Source organism: Trachurus trachurus (assembly GCF_905171665.1).
Source record: "Trachurus trachurus genome assembly, chromosome: 15".
Classification (NCBI taxonomy): Eukaryota; Metazoa; Chordata; class Actinopteri; order Carangiformes; family Carangidae; genus Trachurus; species Trachurus trachurus.
Window position 1 is genome coordinate 23,224,541 of NC_139906.1, and position 14,901 is coordinate 23,239,441.

Below are 14,901 nucleotides of genomic sequence, written 5' to 3' on the forward strand. Positions count from 1 at the left end.
TCAAACTAAAATGTGGCATCTTTATGAACCTGTGCAGTCGATTTGAATCTCAGTCCAGTTGGGCAGCTAACGGATAAATCTGCATTGGGCAGCCAGGTGGCATAAAGGACGAAATGTCCTCTCTCATATGAGTGATGAGCTGAATATGAAACAAGGAAAGTCCTGCTTTTGTTACGGATGCTTTAAACCACAGATATGTGATGTAATTGAAAAATATGGAAAACAGCATGTAAACAAATATGGTGTGCCATGCAAAAATACAACCAGAGTATCGCTGAAATGTTAGGAATTTGGATAGAAACCACTGAGAGTAAGTAGAAAATGTGTCCACATGATTTGAATGCACTGACCCTTTAATGTGGTTTGTCAGTTGATATTTAAGTAAACGGTGAAAGGACAAAGTTCAGCAGGAACAGTCACATGAGCGACTAGATGTGAGTCAGGCTGGAGGTGAACTCGCTGGGATCCGCTGTGTGGAGTAAATGATGTCATCCTGTCTGAGCCAGCAGCAGCATTAAGCTTCAGAAAATAATTTTCAGTTTGAAAACATCGTCATTTCGCAAAACATCTGACGCGGCTGTATCTCTAGCAGTCTCATTCTTCATTGTCAATGCTTTGTTATGCTTTTATCACAGTTTCATGTTTTTTGTTTCCCTTTATGTTTAAATTCATTCATTTCCTGATCACTTTTGAGTTACATTCTGCTTTTTTTTTTTTTTTTTTGCTGTCTGATCAGTGGCTCACACCACTCTGGCAGTCCCCTGGCCCGCGGGGCCAGATACTGTATGTCCGCTGACTCCTCCAAGGTGTACACCATCCCCCAGACCAGCAGTTCTGGGCCAGAGCCGGGGCCCAGCTCAGAGGCCTGTGGACAGACACGGGCCGAGCCCAGTGGCAAACTCCCAGTGGGCATGAAGACGACTGGTGGTGGTGATGATGATGATGGTGGTGATGATGATGATGAAGCCCACAGCACTGAGGGACCGCCCAGCATTTCAGAGTGTGGGTGAGTGTGTGTGTGAGAAAGAAAGCATCAGAGAATATGTCAGAGAACTTCACCACATATGATCTTACACCACAGGAAAGAGTTGGTACATTTTACAGCTCACAGTTTACATGGTTCACATTAAGTACAGGGCCAGCTATCATTCAGGACTTGATGACACATTTGATCAAGCTAACTCATCACCACTGTCTCTCAGTGTAGAGCTAGTTCGTCCCAGACTTGCTGCTGCACTCTTGCCAGACTCATTCCAATACAAGTACCCCCCCCACCATCGGCCCACCCAGTGCGCATAAACTGGCCCTGATTGAAGCCGACAGCCACAAAATAAATAAGCTCAATGAAGCTGTGGACATAATACACTTGGCACATGTCACTTGTGGTTATTGATCATTCCCGTGAAGCCGGGTCCCCGTGGACTGCCAGGCTGAGCTTCTACCAGATCAGCAGCTCTGCTGGGAGCCAAGCAGCAATCCTTTAGACAGCGACACACACTGTAGTCACACATGCAGCTCATGGACAGCAGCCACACAATAGCTTGCAGAGATATTGCAAAGGAAGAGTTTACACAGCTCAGACTTTATATGAGCAGTGTTGATTGACTGTATCTGCCTGATGATTAAATGGTTTGCTGTAGAAAACAGAGCAGCCATTGATGGTGAAATTGAAACTGAGCTTTGATGGTCTGAGTGTAGATGTGTGTGTGTGTGTTGGTGTGAAAGCGTTTGCTTGCTGGCTCCGGGCATATTTTGGAGCAAAGAATGTGATATTTGCCCTGAAAGAAACCCCTCTGCTCCAGCTCCCAAGTAATTTCATTTAAGCTGTGAAATTTGCCACTTAAGAGCTGTGTGATTGATCGCATGCACTGAAGTCATCTTCTGCCGACTTATGAAAAAGCTCTATAATTAAGTTATCCTCCCCATTGTTTGTTTATATATTCCTACAGTTTTATTTCGCCTTACATAACAGTGCCTCGTGATAAATGGCCTAATATTACTCACAGATATTGTTCTAACATAATGAAGTTTCTCTTCCCCCTTTCTAAAAAGTTTTCTCATTTGCTCTAACACTGTGTGTAATGCAGGATGTGAAAAAAATGCTCCTAACCCCCGGCTGTTTCTTTCTTGCTTCTGCTTCCTGTTCCAGAGGAGCGGAGAGCTTGTTAGCCTTCCTTCTCAAAATGCTGTCTGAGCGTTCAAGGTACACAGTCAGTTTAAGTCAACCCTGTGGCCCTGATATGACCCACTAGCCCACACCTCCACAACCCCCCCCACACCCTCACACCCTAACCCTTCCCTTGTGCTGGACCCACCACCCCGCTCTCCTCTCTCATGTGCCGGTCCTGTCCTGTGGCTCGTGCTGAGAGCGGAGGGCAGCCAGCTGTGAGTCGGTGGCTGTGACATTTCTGCTGTTTCTCCTACAGAATCCTACTGCTGTGAACTGTCCACCTGCCAGACCCTGATCCAACGCACTCTTTCTAGTCAAATCTCTCTAGTCACCTCTTTGTTATGCTGTCGCTAAGGATTTCAGCAAATCCTGAAGTTTCCGAAAAATAAAATGCGAGCATGAGTGCACATTCAAGATAAGATAAACAAGATAGATTAAGCCCAGATATATGATGTCATGCTTCTTCCCTCCTAAGATGAATTAATTGGCCTTCTCTGAACAACATATGAAGAAAGAAATTACATCCACCCTGATGCCCCTGATGCCCCTTTTGTTCTTCATATATGAATTAAAGCCTTATAGTAGATGAAGCAGAAATAGGTCCTGCAACATCGAAGTGCAATCAGCCTTTATTAAATTGTCTGTTTTTAATATGCCAGCTCTCTCCACATCAGCCAAGACTGAAAACATGTCATTATTAATATTTTGGATTTAAGGCATTATGTGTTTTAAAAAGCAGATGAATGAAAACATATTGTGAATTCTTTCTCTCACTCCTATTACCTAAACACCTATTATATCCTGTAGATATCTAATAGACTCTCCCACACAGTAGAGTAACCTTTAATCGCAAAGGTCAGGGCCTTAGCTTTGTTCCTGCTATACCGGCTCCACCATGTAAGAACAAATTGGAAAGGAGGGGTGAGTCAGAGGGAAAAGCTGGTTTTCCCTTCAGTTTAAAAACTGAGTCACGAGTAAACAGAACTCAATAAACTGCACTTCTTTTGTCTTAGATGCATCCTGCAGAACAGAGCAATTGCTTTTGAACCAGAGATCTCATGGATCATTGAGAACGTATCTGGCAATCACACGCGGGCATTTGCAATACACGTTTATGTATTTAGGGCTCGGTTGCCATGGTGCCAAAAGCTTAAAACAGGGCAACTCTCAGCGAAAGTGTCTCTAGGTAACCATCGCAACCAGGCGGTCCCATCATCTCGCCGTCTAGTGTATCCCCCTGTGGTCATGTAGCACAGTGCCAACAGCACTTGATGTGTCATGCTCACAGGCTGCTCACTAAAAGCAGAGGTCTCAGAGACGCACAACTCCACCGGCCTCGCTCGGTCACAGCCTCCCATGCTGCCTCGTGTCTGGATGTACTTTCTGCCCAAAAGCCTCTTTTCTACCTTCCTTTCTACCTCTCACGGCGCTAGGCTGTACTCTTCACAGTCTCTTTAATCATGGGTTTGGCAGAGTGAGACGGGGCAGGGCGGGATTTGGAATAAGTTTTCCTTCTAAGCTTCTCTTTTCCAACCACTTTCCCCCGCTGTCACCTAACTAGCATGGAGCAGGGAGGCACCTGTTGTTGGCATGCTAAGACGGATCCACCTGAACCCTTTTGTGTGATACTGACATTGTTTTCTAAATAGCTGGGGGCACCGGTCCATTCAATCCAAGCTGCGATGGCTCCAGGCCTCCCCTGCAGTGTGCGGCTGGTGTGACCCCGTCTGACCAGCTCTGCTCTTCTGTGCCCTCTGTATTGTCCACAGGCAGTTGTACGCGCAGGAGGCTGCCTGCCGGCTCCAGGCCACTGAGCGGGATGGAAAATCGCTGCAGAGGCTTTCGAAAGAAGAATACCTTAAGATGATGCTGCCTGACAGCCCTCCGGGAGAAGAGAGGAGTCGGAAGGTGAGGTCATTGTGGCTAACTGACTGATTCAGCTCTGAATTACATGGTTATTGTCATGTTTTGTTTCACACATGGAAATATTTAAGCAGTGATTGACAGCGTGATTACGTGACATCGTGAGATCCACTGCAACCTTTAAGGCTTTTTTTCTCATGCTGACTTAACAGCCGTTGTACGTACAAGGCCAAAACCAGAGCTGCTAACCTCTTCCTGGGAAGCAAGTAAAAGCAGCACAAGCAGCTGCTGCCTATCAGCTGGCTCCTGACGACCACGGCCAATAGTCCTTGGGCTCCATCTGACACCTGGCGCTGAGCGCAATACAAGGGTGTATGCTAGCTTTCAGACCGCCGCAGTTGTTATTTTCAAATCCAACGTCCACATTGTTTCAATAGCGAATACACTTGCACCCATCTGAACACACATGTGTGTCTTGGTGTTAAAATGAGGTGTGGTCAGGCGAGTAATTGCCACATTGCTATCTTTAGACGCTGGAGAGCAATTTCAGGATTGGCCACAAAAACCTAGAGTGTGCTGAAAATGCACTTCATATGGGGGATAAGGGATAAGTCAGGTGGAATATTACGATACAGATAGTTGGAGCATTCAGTGTAGTATATTTTATGTTTCTAAACATTGCTGTGCATTGTGGATATTGTCTGTGACATAAACAAGGCTCTACTACTGTACAGAGACACGTTGTTTCTTACTACCCAGGAGATCCACCACAGTGTTTCACATTCAACACAGACTAAATTTATCCTCAGAATGTTTCAAAATGAACTGAAAATTTATATTTAACATAAAAGATGTCAAACATTGTAATTTGTGCTGTTGGTTCATTGTGGAGCTGTGCACTTTTCGTTGATTCCCTCGGCCTGTCAATGCTCCTGGGGGAGCACAGAGCTCACCGCCTGCACGTACCAGGACCGGGCTCAGGCACAATATGTAATCAGCTCTCCACAATCTGAATCCAATCCTGTGTCCAACTCTGATGTCAAATTTGCACTTTGATTGGTTTATTGCATGTTATGTCCAAAACACTTTTTGGACCATGTGTATGGCAACAGTTTTTTTTCCCCACCGTTAAAAAAGCAAAAGAGATACGGACACGCCCTTAAATGCACTTGCACCACAGGCTTTAGACCATGTGCTTTGTAGTGTTGAGATAGAGCCCCTTGTCTCTCCAGACATAAGACCCTCTCAGTCCCCGCTGACTGGCACAGGGTGTTTAATTTAATTTATAACGGGGACTGAGTTTACTCAGTCGGGATGTCATGGATTAAAGGCAGGAAGTTGCAGAGAGTGCATCGATGTTTGATGTTCCCGGATCCTGCAGACTCTATTAATTGCATCTTGAGTTCCCTGTGCCGTCCCCCATCCATTATCTACCAGGAAGAGACCCTGGAGACGTACAAATGGGTTATTTTTTCATCCCTTGTGAATAGAAGTATGTCCTGTGCACAGACGGGCCCTGTCTGTCACATGTAGCAGCCCAGTGCACTGATTAGTTTGTCTTGTTGTTGTGCACTGGGCTTACAGTGTAGTAAATGTTGTACTTACAAGAGAACAGGCAACGTCATCAGCAGCTGTATGAAATGAAAAGCAGGTGTATCAGGCCTCTGCTGTGATTTCCTTAGTCCTATCTTGTTTCCCGCTGAGCAGGAAAGAGCAGTAACCAGTGGAAAGGTGCACAGTGCTGCCTGTTGGATTCAGAGCGCTGTATGGTCTTTGTTGTAATCTCACTCTCCTGTCTGATTCAGTTCAATAATACGGTGTGTGGAAAAGCAATCTGGGAGAGGGATGCATGAGGGAGAGCACAAAGCCAGACACTCCAACCATATACACATCTGATCCCGGTGAACACATACTCTTTTGTAGGAGCACCTTCACTCTGGCTGCATGTTTTCAATCATCAGCTGGCACGTAAAGGAATCAAATTACAGTAATGACAGTGTTGGAAACATCATTGATTTATTTCCGATTTAATACAATCTGACTTGTTTAATCTCCTAAGTAATTAAACAGAGTATATACGGTAAAGGTTAATGCATGTGTCACTTGTGGTAGTCACCCGATGCCATTCTTTGTGTGGGTGAGCAGGTGCGGAGAGATTTTCCTTGCCAGGCGAGGTGGCCGCTGGGACGCCCTTCCACAGACAGGCAGACTATTGTGTGGCTGACGTAAAGGAAAGGCCGCTCACAGCTTATTCTCCCACAGCGTTCCTCTTTTGAACCTCCTGTGGGAAAGAAAAAAGCCTTTGAATTGCTGGTTGTCCGGCACATCCTCCCAAGTGGCACGTCAAACGCTGGTTGTTGTCTTTGTCCAGCGCGGGCAGTGAGGAAAGAACTTGCGGAAATCAGGAAAAATCGAGGTGGATGTGTCGCTGCTGCCCTGACTGATAAGAGAACACATTACAGCACAAATCAGGCTGTTGCCAGCTGAGCTGCATTTAGACAGACCTTCAATGTGTCTAAATGCAGCTTCGGTTTGATTAATTGTGTGATTAATACAAGGTTTGATTAATACAATATTTGTGTGTAATGTGCACAGCAGGCTCAGTTAACCAGCGCCAAGATGTTTTCAGAGAGCCTGATGTGGTTCTGTAGATGTAATAAATAGATGACGTCTGAGAAAACATTAAGCCCTATTGCAAATGTTTTCATTTGCCGTGACTCCATTTATTGCAAGCTCTAAATCTGTGCTATTTTTGCTTTATATAAGAGAGCAGCAAATCCTGTTTTTAAGTTGTTTTGACGAGCATGAACCTTACAGGATCTAATCTTGTAAAGTTGGGTGGGAAAGCTTGCAATAAGAGAGAGACAACCTTGTTAAGTTAAAGCCTCTGAGATGAGATGGTCTATGGCGGCTGCATATGCACGCCGCTTTGAATCCCAGTATATATCTCCACTTTAAAGACGTACTAGATGTTTGTTAAATTCTCACCGTGGGATTTGTGGGGGGATCAGGCTTTGAAATGGAGATGGCTGGGTGTTGGCTTGCGGGGATACCAATGTAGTGTTGGTTACAGCTGGGAAGCCAAAGGCAGACATTTACCCATCTGGCCAACTGGCCCGCATATCATTTGTGGCTACTTTTGATGTCACTCCTGCAATATTTATGTAAGCTAAACGGGACAATGATGGATGGGATTGGTGTTTGTGGTTTTGTGTGTTTAAACAGGAGATCCTCTGTCAAAATGCTGGCCACAGTCGTGAAACATTAGTATCTCTGCAGTGGTGTAACTCTCCTCTGTGAACAGAAGACATCCCCGCAGGACGATCCTATTCAAGGCCTCACAGCTTTTCTCATAGGTCATCCAAGCCCTTGTAGTTCCTATTTGACCTCTGCATTGTCTTTCATTGGCCTCTACAAGACTCCTCCGATTCCAGAGATAATTCACAAAGCAGTAAACAGTTTTACTACCTGTTTGTTGTTTTATCGGCCGTCATAAGATCTGCAGTGGGAGAATGACAAATACTCCTCGGGACACGTTTTGATAGATTAGCGTTGACAACATATCGCATTTCTTTTCTGAATATTTTTAATATCTTGCCTCCAGCTTGACTAAAGGTGGTCGTGGTGATAGTTTGCTATTACTTTTGAAAAAGTTGTTGTTTGCACCAATCCTCCTTTAGACAGTGTTTTCCTTTAAGTACAGACTCCTTTCCAGATCACATATGAAATGCAAACGCCTCTCTGGATTGCCTGTCAGTGAGTGCATCAGCAATTTCATTTTATTTTCCATATTGCATTGCAGCAGAAACTCCTCTCTGCTTCCTGTATCTTCTCACATTAAGCTCAGTGACTATTGGCTGCCTCGGCGCAGTGACCCCTGTCACCACCTCCACAAGCCCTGTCCCCTGTTTTCCCCACTCTGCCAGACACTCTCCAGCTGTGCTCAATCCATCTGCATTTTCCTGAGAGCAAAGACTGTAATTGATTCCTGACACTGCTTCCCTGATGTTCCCTCCTTACCCACCCAGCTGCCCGCTCGTGTAAACCTGCTGAGCTGAGGAAAGGCGGGGAGGGTGCAGACGGCGGGGCCGTTGCTGGGGGCTTGGAGGCCACTCAGCTCTATCCTCTACATTGTTGTGACTATCTCCTAACTGTCGTATTCTCCTTTTCTTCCTCTCAGGTGTCGGCAGTGGGCAGTTTATCACCAAGACGCTCCTTATACCGGACACTGTCGGACGAAAGTGTGTGTAGTAATCGTAAGGGTTCGTCCTACACCAGCTCGCACAGCTCCATGCTGGACCAAGCCATGCCTAACGACATCCTATTCAGCACCACCCCCCCTTACCACAGCACATTGCCTCCTCGCATGATCCACAACCAGGGAGCATCCAACCTAAGAAGTGAGTACAGATGACTCTTAAAAGGCTGGTGCAGAAAAAAACAAAACAAACATCTGCACATGTGTACAGCACTTAACTGAAGCCACGTCCACACAAATAAAATGAAAACAATCTCCGTCCAGATGAAGATATTACATATTGCATATCACATGACACATTCGTGTACAGTGGGCATGTGTGCGTCAGTGTGAAGAGGAAGCAGATTGTCCACTCTGCAGGTGGTTGCTTAGTTGCAGAGAACACTTAGAATGAGAAACAGCAAAGGATAAAACTAAGACTAGAGATATGGGACTGTGGAAAGAGTATAAGCTGCTCATGGCAGCAGAAAACATAAACCGAGAGCTGTTTTGTTTTGTAAACTGGTCACCTGATAGGAGTGGGATAAATAAGGAAAGACTCCAATCAATAGTCTATAATCAAAAGTCTTTCTAAAACCCCAGTTACAGAGAAATTGTGGGGTGATGAGGGTCCCAAAACTGTAGAGTAGGCCTAGTGTTGACCTGTTGTCTTTCAAAAACAAAAAAAATAGTGTGGATGTAGCCTTGAAGCTGCAGAGAAGCTGCTTTTAAAGGAAAGAAACAGAAGTGTGATCTGTTAAAATGTCTCCTAGAGACAGGAAGGCTGGTGTAAACGTTTTCTGCATGTTGTTCTTGGATTATCATCCTTCTTCTCTGGCAGCAGACAACAGCCACTTGTGTCCTACCGATATGATTAGAACAACTGGTACACACTCCAGCAACACTCCTCAATATAGCCAACTAATTTTTGAACCGGGTGAAGTGGTGTGTGCAACTTGCAAGGAGCCTGCCGCTCCGTCTGCATTAAGCAGACACCTGTCACTGCTGGCCAGTGCCCCCCCCCCCCCCCCCCCCCTCTCTCTCTCTCTCTACTGTCCTCCCTCCCAGCATCCTCTGAATATGTATTAGCAGCGAGAGGTGTGATGTGTCCTGCCTGCGCCGCTGCAGGTCTTTTAAGATCTCTGACATTGAACATGCCTATTTTTCCATCAGGAGTGTCACAATGTCTGTCATACATAATGTCTCATTCACTCATCAGTCCCTGCCTGCCTCCCATGTCTGTCCCTCCCGTCTCATTTCCATACCGTTCCTCACCCGTCTCCAGCTACTGTCGTTAGATAGAAAATGGCTTTTGGAAAGATTTTTTCTCTCTTTAGCCTCTTCTGGCTGACAACCTGATGGATTCTTGATTGTTTTGAAGGGTAGCTGAGCACACAGGCTTACTGAAACAGCCCAATTTGGTAAACAGTGAATCACTCCAGCTCCAAGACGCTGGATAAATTGAAAGGAGAGTGTCAGCATCACCTCGAGCTCTCTCTGTCTCTTCTCTGCTTCTCCACTCATGTTTTTCTAAACACCCCTCTGCAGAATGGGAGCTTGTTTATTGCATTCCCTGTCTTTCGGGGCTGAGCGGGAGAGAGGGCGGGAGAGACAGAGCGGAGGGGAAGGAGATATTGATTGAAACATGAAGACATTCACTTAGACAAGTCATTTATCACCCCTCAGACAGCGAATTGCGAGCGCTATGCAGAGAAGGTGTTTTAATGTGATGCTAGCCTATCATGCTGTCACGCTGGTGCAAAACTATTCTTTTCAAAGTTAAATTGTTTACAACCTTGAGGGGGATTTCTTATTTAGACACTTTCAATTAGAGGCGGTCTTAGCTGAATGAATGACTGGATAGGAACTACTTTAGCGAGCGCGTATTAGCTAGGTGTTTTGATGAGGGCTTCAGTTAGGTAAATCCTGCCTCTTTTAGCAGCGATGAGTGACTAGTCAAAACAAAACCCCTACCTCCCCTTCCTCTAAGCCCCTCCATTCTCCCAACCCCTCTTGTCTGAGGCAAACTGATGAGCGACTCAGATTAGCCCTAAACCCAGGCCAGACACTGATTGGAGTGCCTGCCTGTCTCTGCAGATGAGTTTTGGTTCTCTGACGGCTCCTTGGCGGACAGGTCCAAGTTCAGCGACCCCGGCCTCATGCCCCTCCCAGACACTGCCACAGGCCTGGACTGGTCTCACCTGGTTGACGCAGCACGAGCCTTTGAAGGTAACCAGCCTGGCTGAAGCTGCTGGCACCTCCTCCTCATCCCCCGTCCTCCTCCCCCCCTGGCTGCTTAGCACGTGTGTGTGTGTGTGTGTGTGTGTATGTGTGTATATATACAGTAATGTGCAAGTTGCTCACTGGCTTGCATGTGTAGGTTTGTGTGCCCTGTGTGTTTGTGTTTCTTCTAGTGTCTCCTAAGTGCTGTAGGAGGTGGCTTTTGGGAATCCTTCAGCTTTTTGCGCCTATTGCTCTGAGACCCATTGTGATTCCCATCAAGCACTATAACTTGGAAAAATGAGCCATCATTTCTCAGCCCAGACATGAAGCCAATTTTCACACCATGAAGCCAGAAAGTCACCACTCAGGGAGAGCTCTTACAGCGATGCCTTTCACTATTAAGCTCTTGGGTTTAGAGTTTGGGGTAATCTCAGTTCCTCTCTTGGCCTTTTCTCTGCTACATCTGAATATGGTCCGCTGAAGATGTTGGATTTTTTTTTTCCCCTCTACAAAATGAAGACAGACCTCTCATCTGGCCCAGAGCAGCATACTCTCTCCTTGGGAACTGAAAAAGCTCATTTTCAGGATGGACTGTTGTTTCGTCTAATCTGTCTGAATGGCTTTTTTAGAGTATTTGTGGTGTTTGTGTGATTTAGGAATCGAGCACTGACATGAATTCACAAAGACAAAACCGCAAGGTATCATTTTACTCAGCCTCACCACCTCATGGTCAGCATCATCACCGCTCATTCTTTTTTTTTCTCCTAGTTTAAGTACTTTTTTTGACCTCTCCCATGCCAGTGTATTCCCCATCTATCACGGAAACTCTTAACATGCAACGAGTTTCTTTCCACTTGAACTCAGCCTGACCCCGGGACCAGTGTGCAGGCAACGTAGCATGTGACCGTTCATTTGTCATAATTAATGAATCCTCTATAGAGTTTCTTCTTTGATGCATTTATTGCCGCATAGCCCGCAGCATATCATTTAACAAGAGTGGAATCAGTGGAGATGATGTAGAGTCTGACTGGCAGCAAGAAGGCAGTTGTCACGGCAGCCCGACTGGCCCAGAAAAGCGCTGTGTAAGCTGGAGCCTTGTTGCTGTGCAGAGAGAGGCTCCAGGCTGCCATGGTGCCATGTTTGTTTAACCAGCTCTGTTTAGAGCCAGGGGATGTGAGGTTGGCAGGGATGTAAAGCACGTATGGCCTTCAAACCCCTGGTCACGTGCAGCTCTAATTCATGACGCAAAAAGACAGTTTGAATTGGCTCGAAGCATCCACGCTGTTGAAAGCAGAATCCGATGGTCAATTTCAGCACCAGAAAGGGTTTCAGTGCAGTAACTGAAAGCCTTCATTGTCAGTAACTGGATTTGCCTCCTCACAATTAAATATGGCACAGTGTGTCCACTCAAATCGACTGTTGTATTTTCCCTTCAGTGTAATCTGCTTTTGGTTTTTGGTTTTTTAGCCGTTAGCCATTAGATCTATGGACACAGGTCAAGCAAAAATAAAAAAAAATAAAAAAATTGACAAGCTGCTTTTCTGTGCCCGTCACTGCTTTCCTCGAAGTCTTTAATCTTTCTGATGCAGCCATCGAATATGAGGAAAATGTTCATTCATATGTAAATGAAAGCTTGGTCTCCCTTTCCTGCCTCGTCTGAACAACCAACTCTGGGCTCCATCAGCTTTTGTCTTGGAGTGGATTAGCTTTCATTTGGGGGCTAAATTAATGGAAGGGTTTCCTTAATCTTTCCTATGAATATGCAGATCCTCCTATCTTTAGTCTCAGACCAAAGGCTTGAGAGAGAGTGGTTTCTAAAGAAAAGAGCATTACGCCTCAAAACTGAGCAGTCCCTAAGCGTAACATGCCAAGTTTGGGTTTTCCATGGGGCTTTGAGCAAGCTTAAGGGCCTGATATGGTAAAACAAGCATGACTGGTGGCTTACAGCTCCCTGGGATTCAGCCCATTATGAACCAAACAGCTGTCAGAGGAAACTCAGAGGGGTGAGGGCCCCTGGGGCGACCCCCGGGGGACTTACTTTATCTGTGATAGTCAAGAAATGCTCTGTTTACCACCTTGTTCCTTATTGTCTGACTATAGATCTGAGTATATGAAGACTGCCCTTGGTGGCTTCAGCCGGAGCCATTCATTCATACAAAGCATGAATGAATCGGCCCATCCTGTCAGGAATGTGGTTGCTTTTTTTGTTCTGCTTTATCTTAGCTGCATGTTTACACCAGGAAGAGCACTGCTGAACACACTTCCTGTTTTTTTGATGCTGAGGGCAGATTATGACCTGTTACGTCAACCTGTTCTGTCCCCAGACCAGCGCGTGGCATCGTTCTGCACCATGACGGACATGCAGCGGGCCGAGGCTTTGCAGATCTCCAGAGAGCTGACCAGACGGGTGGTGGAGGCGGAGGGAGCAGCGCTGGAAGCAGAGTAGGCTTCACAGACAAACACAAACACACAAGCACCGACGCTTCAGTGTCAAGTGAATAATTGACTAATTGACTTCACTCAACCCCAGTCCCCCAAATAGCGATTGTCCAATCATAGCTTAGCAACCGTTCCTAGGCACATCGGGATGTGAAGAAGCTTTTTCACATGATGAAGCAGTGTGCATAAGAGCATTATCTCTACAGACTGGTGGTTGTGTATTATCACCTTTACAAAGCCAAAAACTCAAGGACAAAGGTGTAGAGAGTGGGTTGAACTGACAGGCTAGTTTACTGCCTGCAGGGAAATATCTGTGCAGAGCAGCTCTGTCCTGCTCCTTTATGTGGACACGAAAAGCTTCAAATAGTGTAACATCATCACTTTGGTTATATCTCCAATTCGCAGGTGAATGTGAATGTGTGAGAAGAATATTAGGCCGAGCAAGGGCAGCTAAAGGGCACAGGCCTGAGCAAACTGTCCATCATCAGCCTTTTGTGTCCTAGTAGAGGGTGTCACTGTTTTATTTATGTGATAAATGAGTCATTTTTGAGTCCTAACAACATCCTCTGTCGTCCTCCCCAACAGCGGCTCCCCCTCCACGCTCACTGGCAAAGTCAACCAGTTGGAGGTGATCCTCAGGCAGCTGCAGCATGACCTCAGAAAGGTGAGTTCACATACATCAAAGCAATTTCTTGATTATGCTTTCATCACCTTTGTGCTCTCCCTCTCCACGTCAGCCAACGGTGCACGTCTGTGACACATAGCACAGGAGAATAGACATTGAGTAATGGCTGCCCCGAGGTCTGTGTAATACAAACTCGTCCACTTAATTCAATATCCTGCTTCCTTTCCTTATTGTGTCCCAGCCCAACATTTCCCCACCCCCACTAATGTGTTTAAAATGGAGAGAGGAAATGCACATTTATCGGGACAGAGAAATAGCTGCTTTGCCAATTTAATGCCTCCCATTTACACAGCGCTGACGAAAGACGGATGTTCTTGTAATAGCGGGGGCTTTTATCAGCCTCTTTTGCAGCCGTTTGTTTTTTTTTTTTTTTGCTTCATGTCTCAGTGCTGATTGTGTGTGTGTGTGTGTGCATGTGTGTTTTTCCGTGCTCAGGAGAAAGAGGATAAGGCGATGTTGCAGGAGGAGGTGCAACACCTGAGGCAGGATAACATGCGACTGCAGGAGGAGAGCCAGACGGCAGCAGCTCAGCTCAGGAAGTTCACAGAGTGGTTCTTTCATACCATCGATAAGAAACCTTGAGAGAGAACAAGAGAGAGAAAGAGAGAGAAAGAGCGCGACCTGCAGAAAGAGAGAGAAAGAGAGCATGAGATGGCCTTCACTCCTCCTGGGCACCCATTCAACTCCTACTTAAGACTCCCAGATGATCCACAGGCAAACAAACTTAAAAACAAACCATTACCGGCCCACAGAGTAATCAAGACTCTTTAAAAAGCCCCTGCTTCTGAGACTGTCATGCAGCCCCGTGTGGAGAGACTCTGATCTGGACCTTAGTTTTTTTTTTTCATCCTCCTCCATCTGAAGTGTGGGACTGTTCCCGACGTTAACGGTTTCTCCGCATTGGCAAACAAGACTCTTGGGAAACGTCCTGGAGAGGAATGGAGAAAGGCAACCCCCCCCCGCCCCCCCCCGCCCCCCTCCCCCCCTCCCCCCCTCCCCGGGGCCCCACCCAAGTCCCTGGGATCTTCTTACAGTAGTGGAATGTAAAGCTCATTTACTGTAGTTAACATATAGTCTACCTACGTATGTCAAGTCAGTCTACTGTACTGTATACTCAGCTGTACTGTATCGTACTGCGCACACTGTCACACAGCTGTTTCTGTGCCAGCCTTCACGGACACAGGAAAGTAGGGAGGGTGAGGTGAGGAGGAGGAGGAGGAAGAGGAAGAGGAGGGGAGGAATGTACTGGACATAATGAAGTGGTACTTACTGTCTGCTTGCACC

At 46.2% G+C, this 14,901-nt stretch overlaps 1 protein-coding gene across 2 annotated transcripts in view; it reads left to right on the forward strand.

The window, feature by feature from the left end:
- The window catches only part of LOC310998500 (signal-induced proliferation-associated 1-like protein 2), an 81,330-nt gene extending 66,720 nt beyond the window's left edge, over positions 1-14,610 (forward strand). The window contains exons 15-21 of one of the 2 annotated variants that reach the window (XM_083988596.1): positions 737-1,006; positions 3,940-4,078; positions 8,214-8,433; positions 10,368-10,499; positions 12,818-12,935; positions 13,518-13,596; positions 14,053-14,610. In XM_083988596.1, the coding sequence (XP_083844722.1) occupies positions 737-1,006; positions 3,940-4,078; positions 8,214-8,433; positions 10,368-10,499; positions 12,818-12,935; positions 13,518-13,596; positions 14,053-14,199 (1,105 nt within the window). In that variant the 3' untranslated portion in view covers positions 14,200-14,610. Of the gene's footprint in view, positions 1-736; positions 1,007-3,939; positions 4,079-8,213; positions 8,434-10,367; positions 10,500-12,817; positions 12,936-13,517; positions 13,597-14,052 lie in introns of those variants that run through there. The other variant, XM_083988597.1, reaches the window with a different exon arrangement.
- Positions 14,611-14,901: the final 291 nt, after the last annotated feature.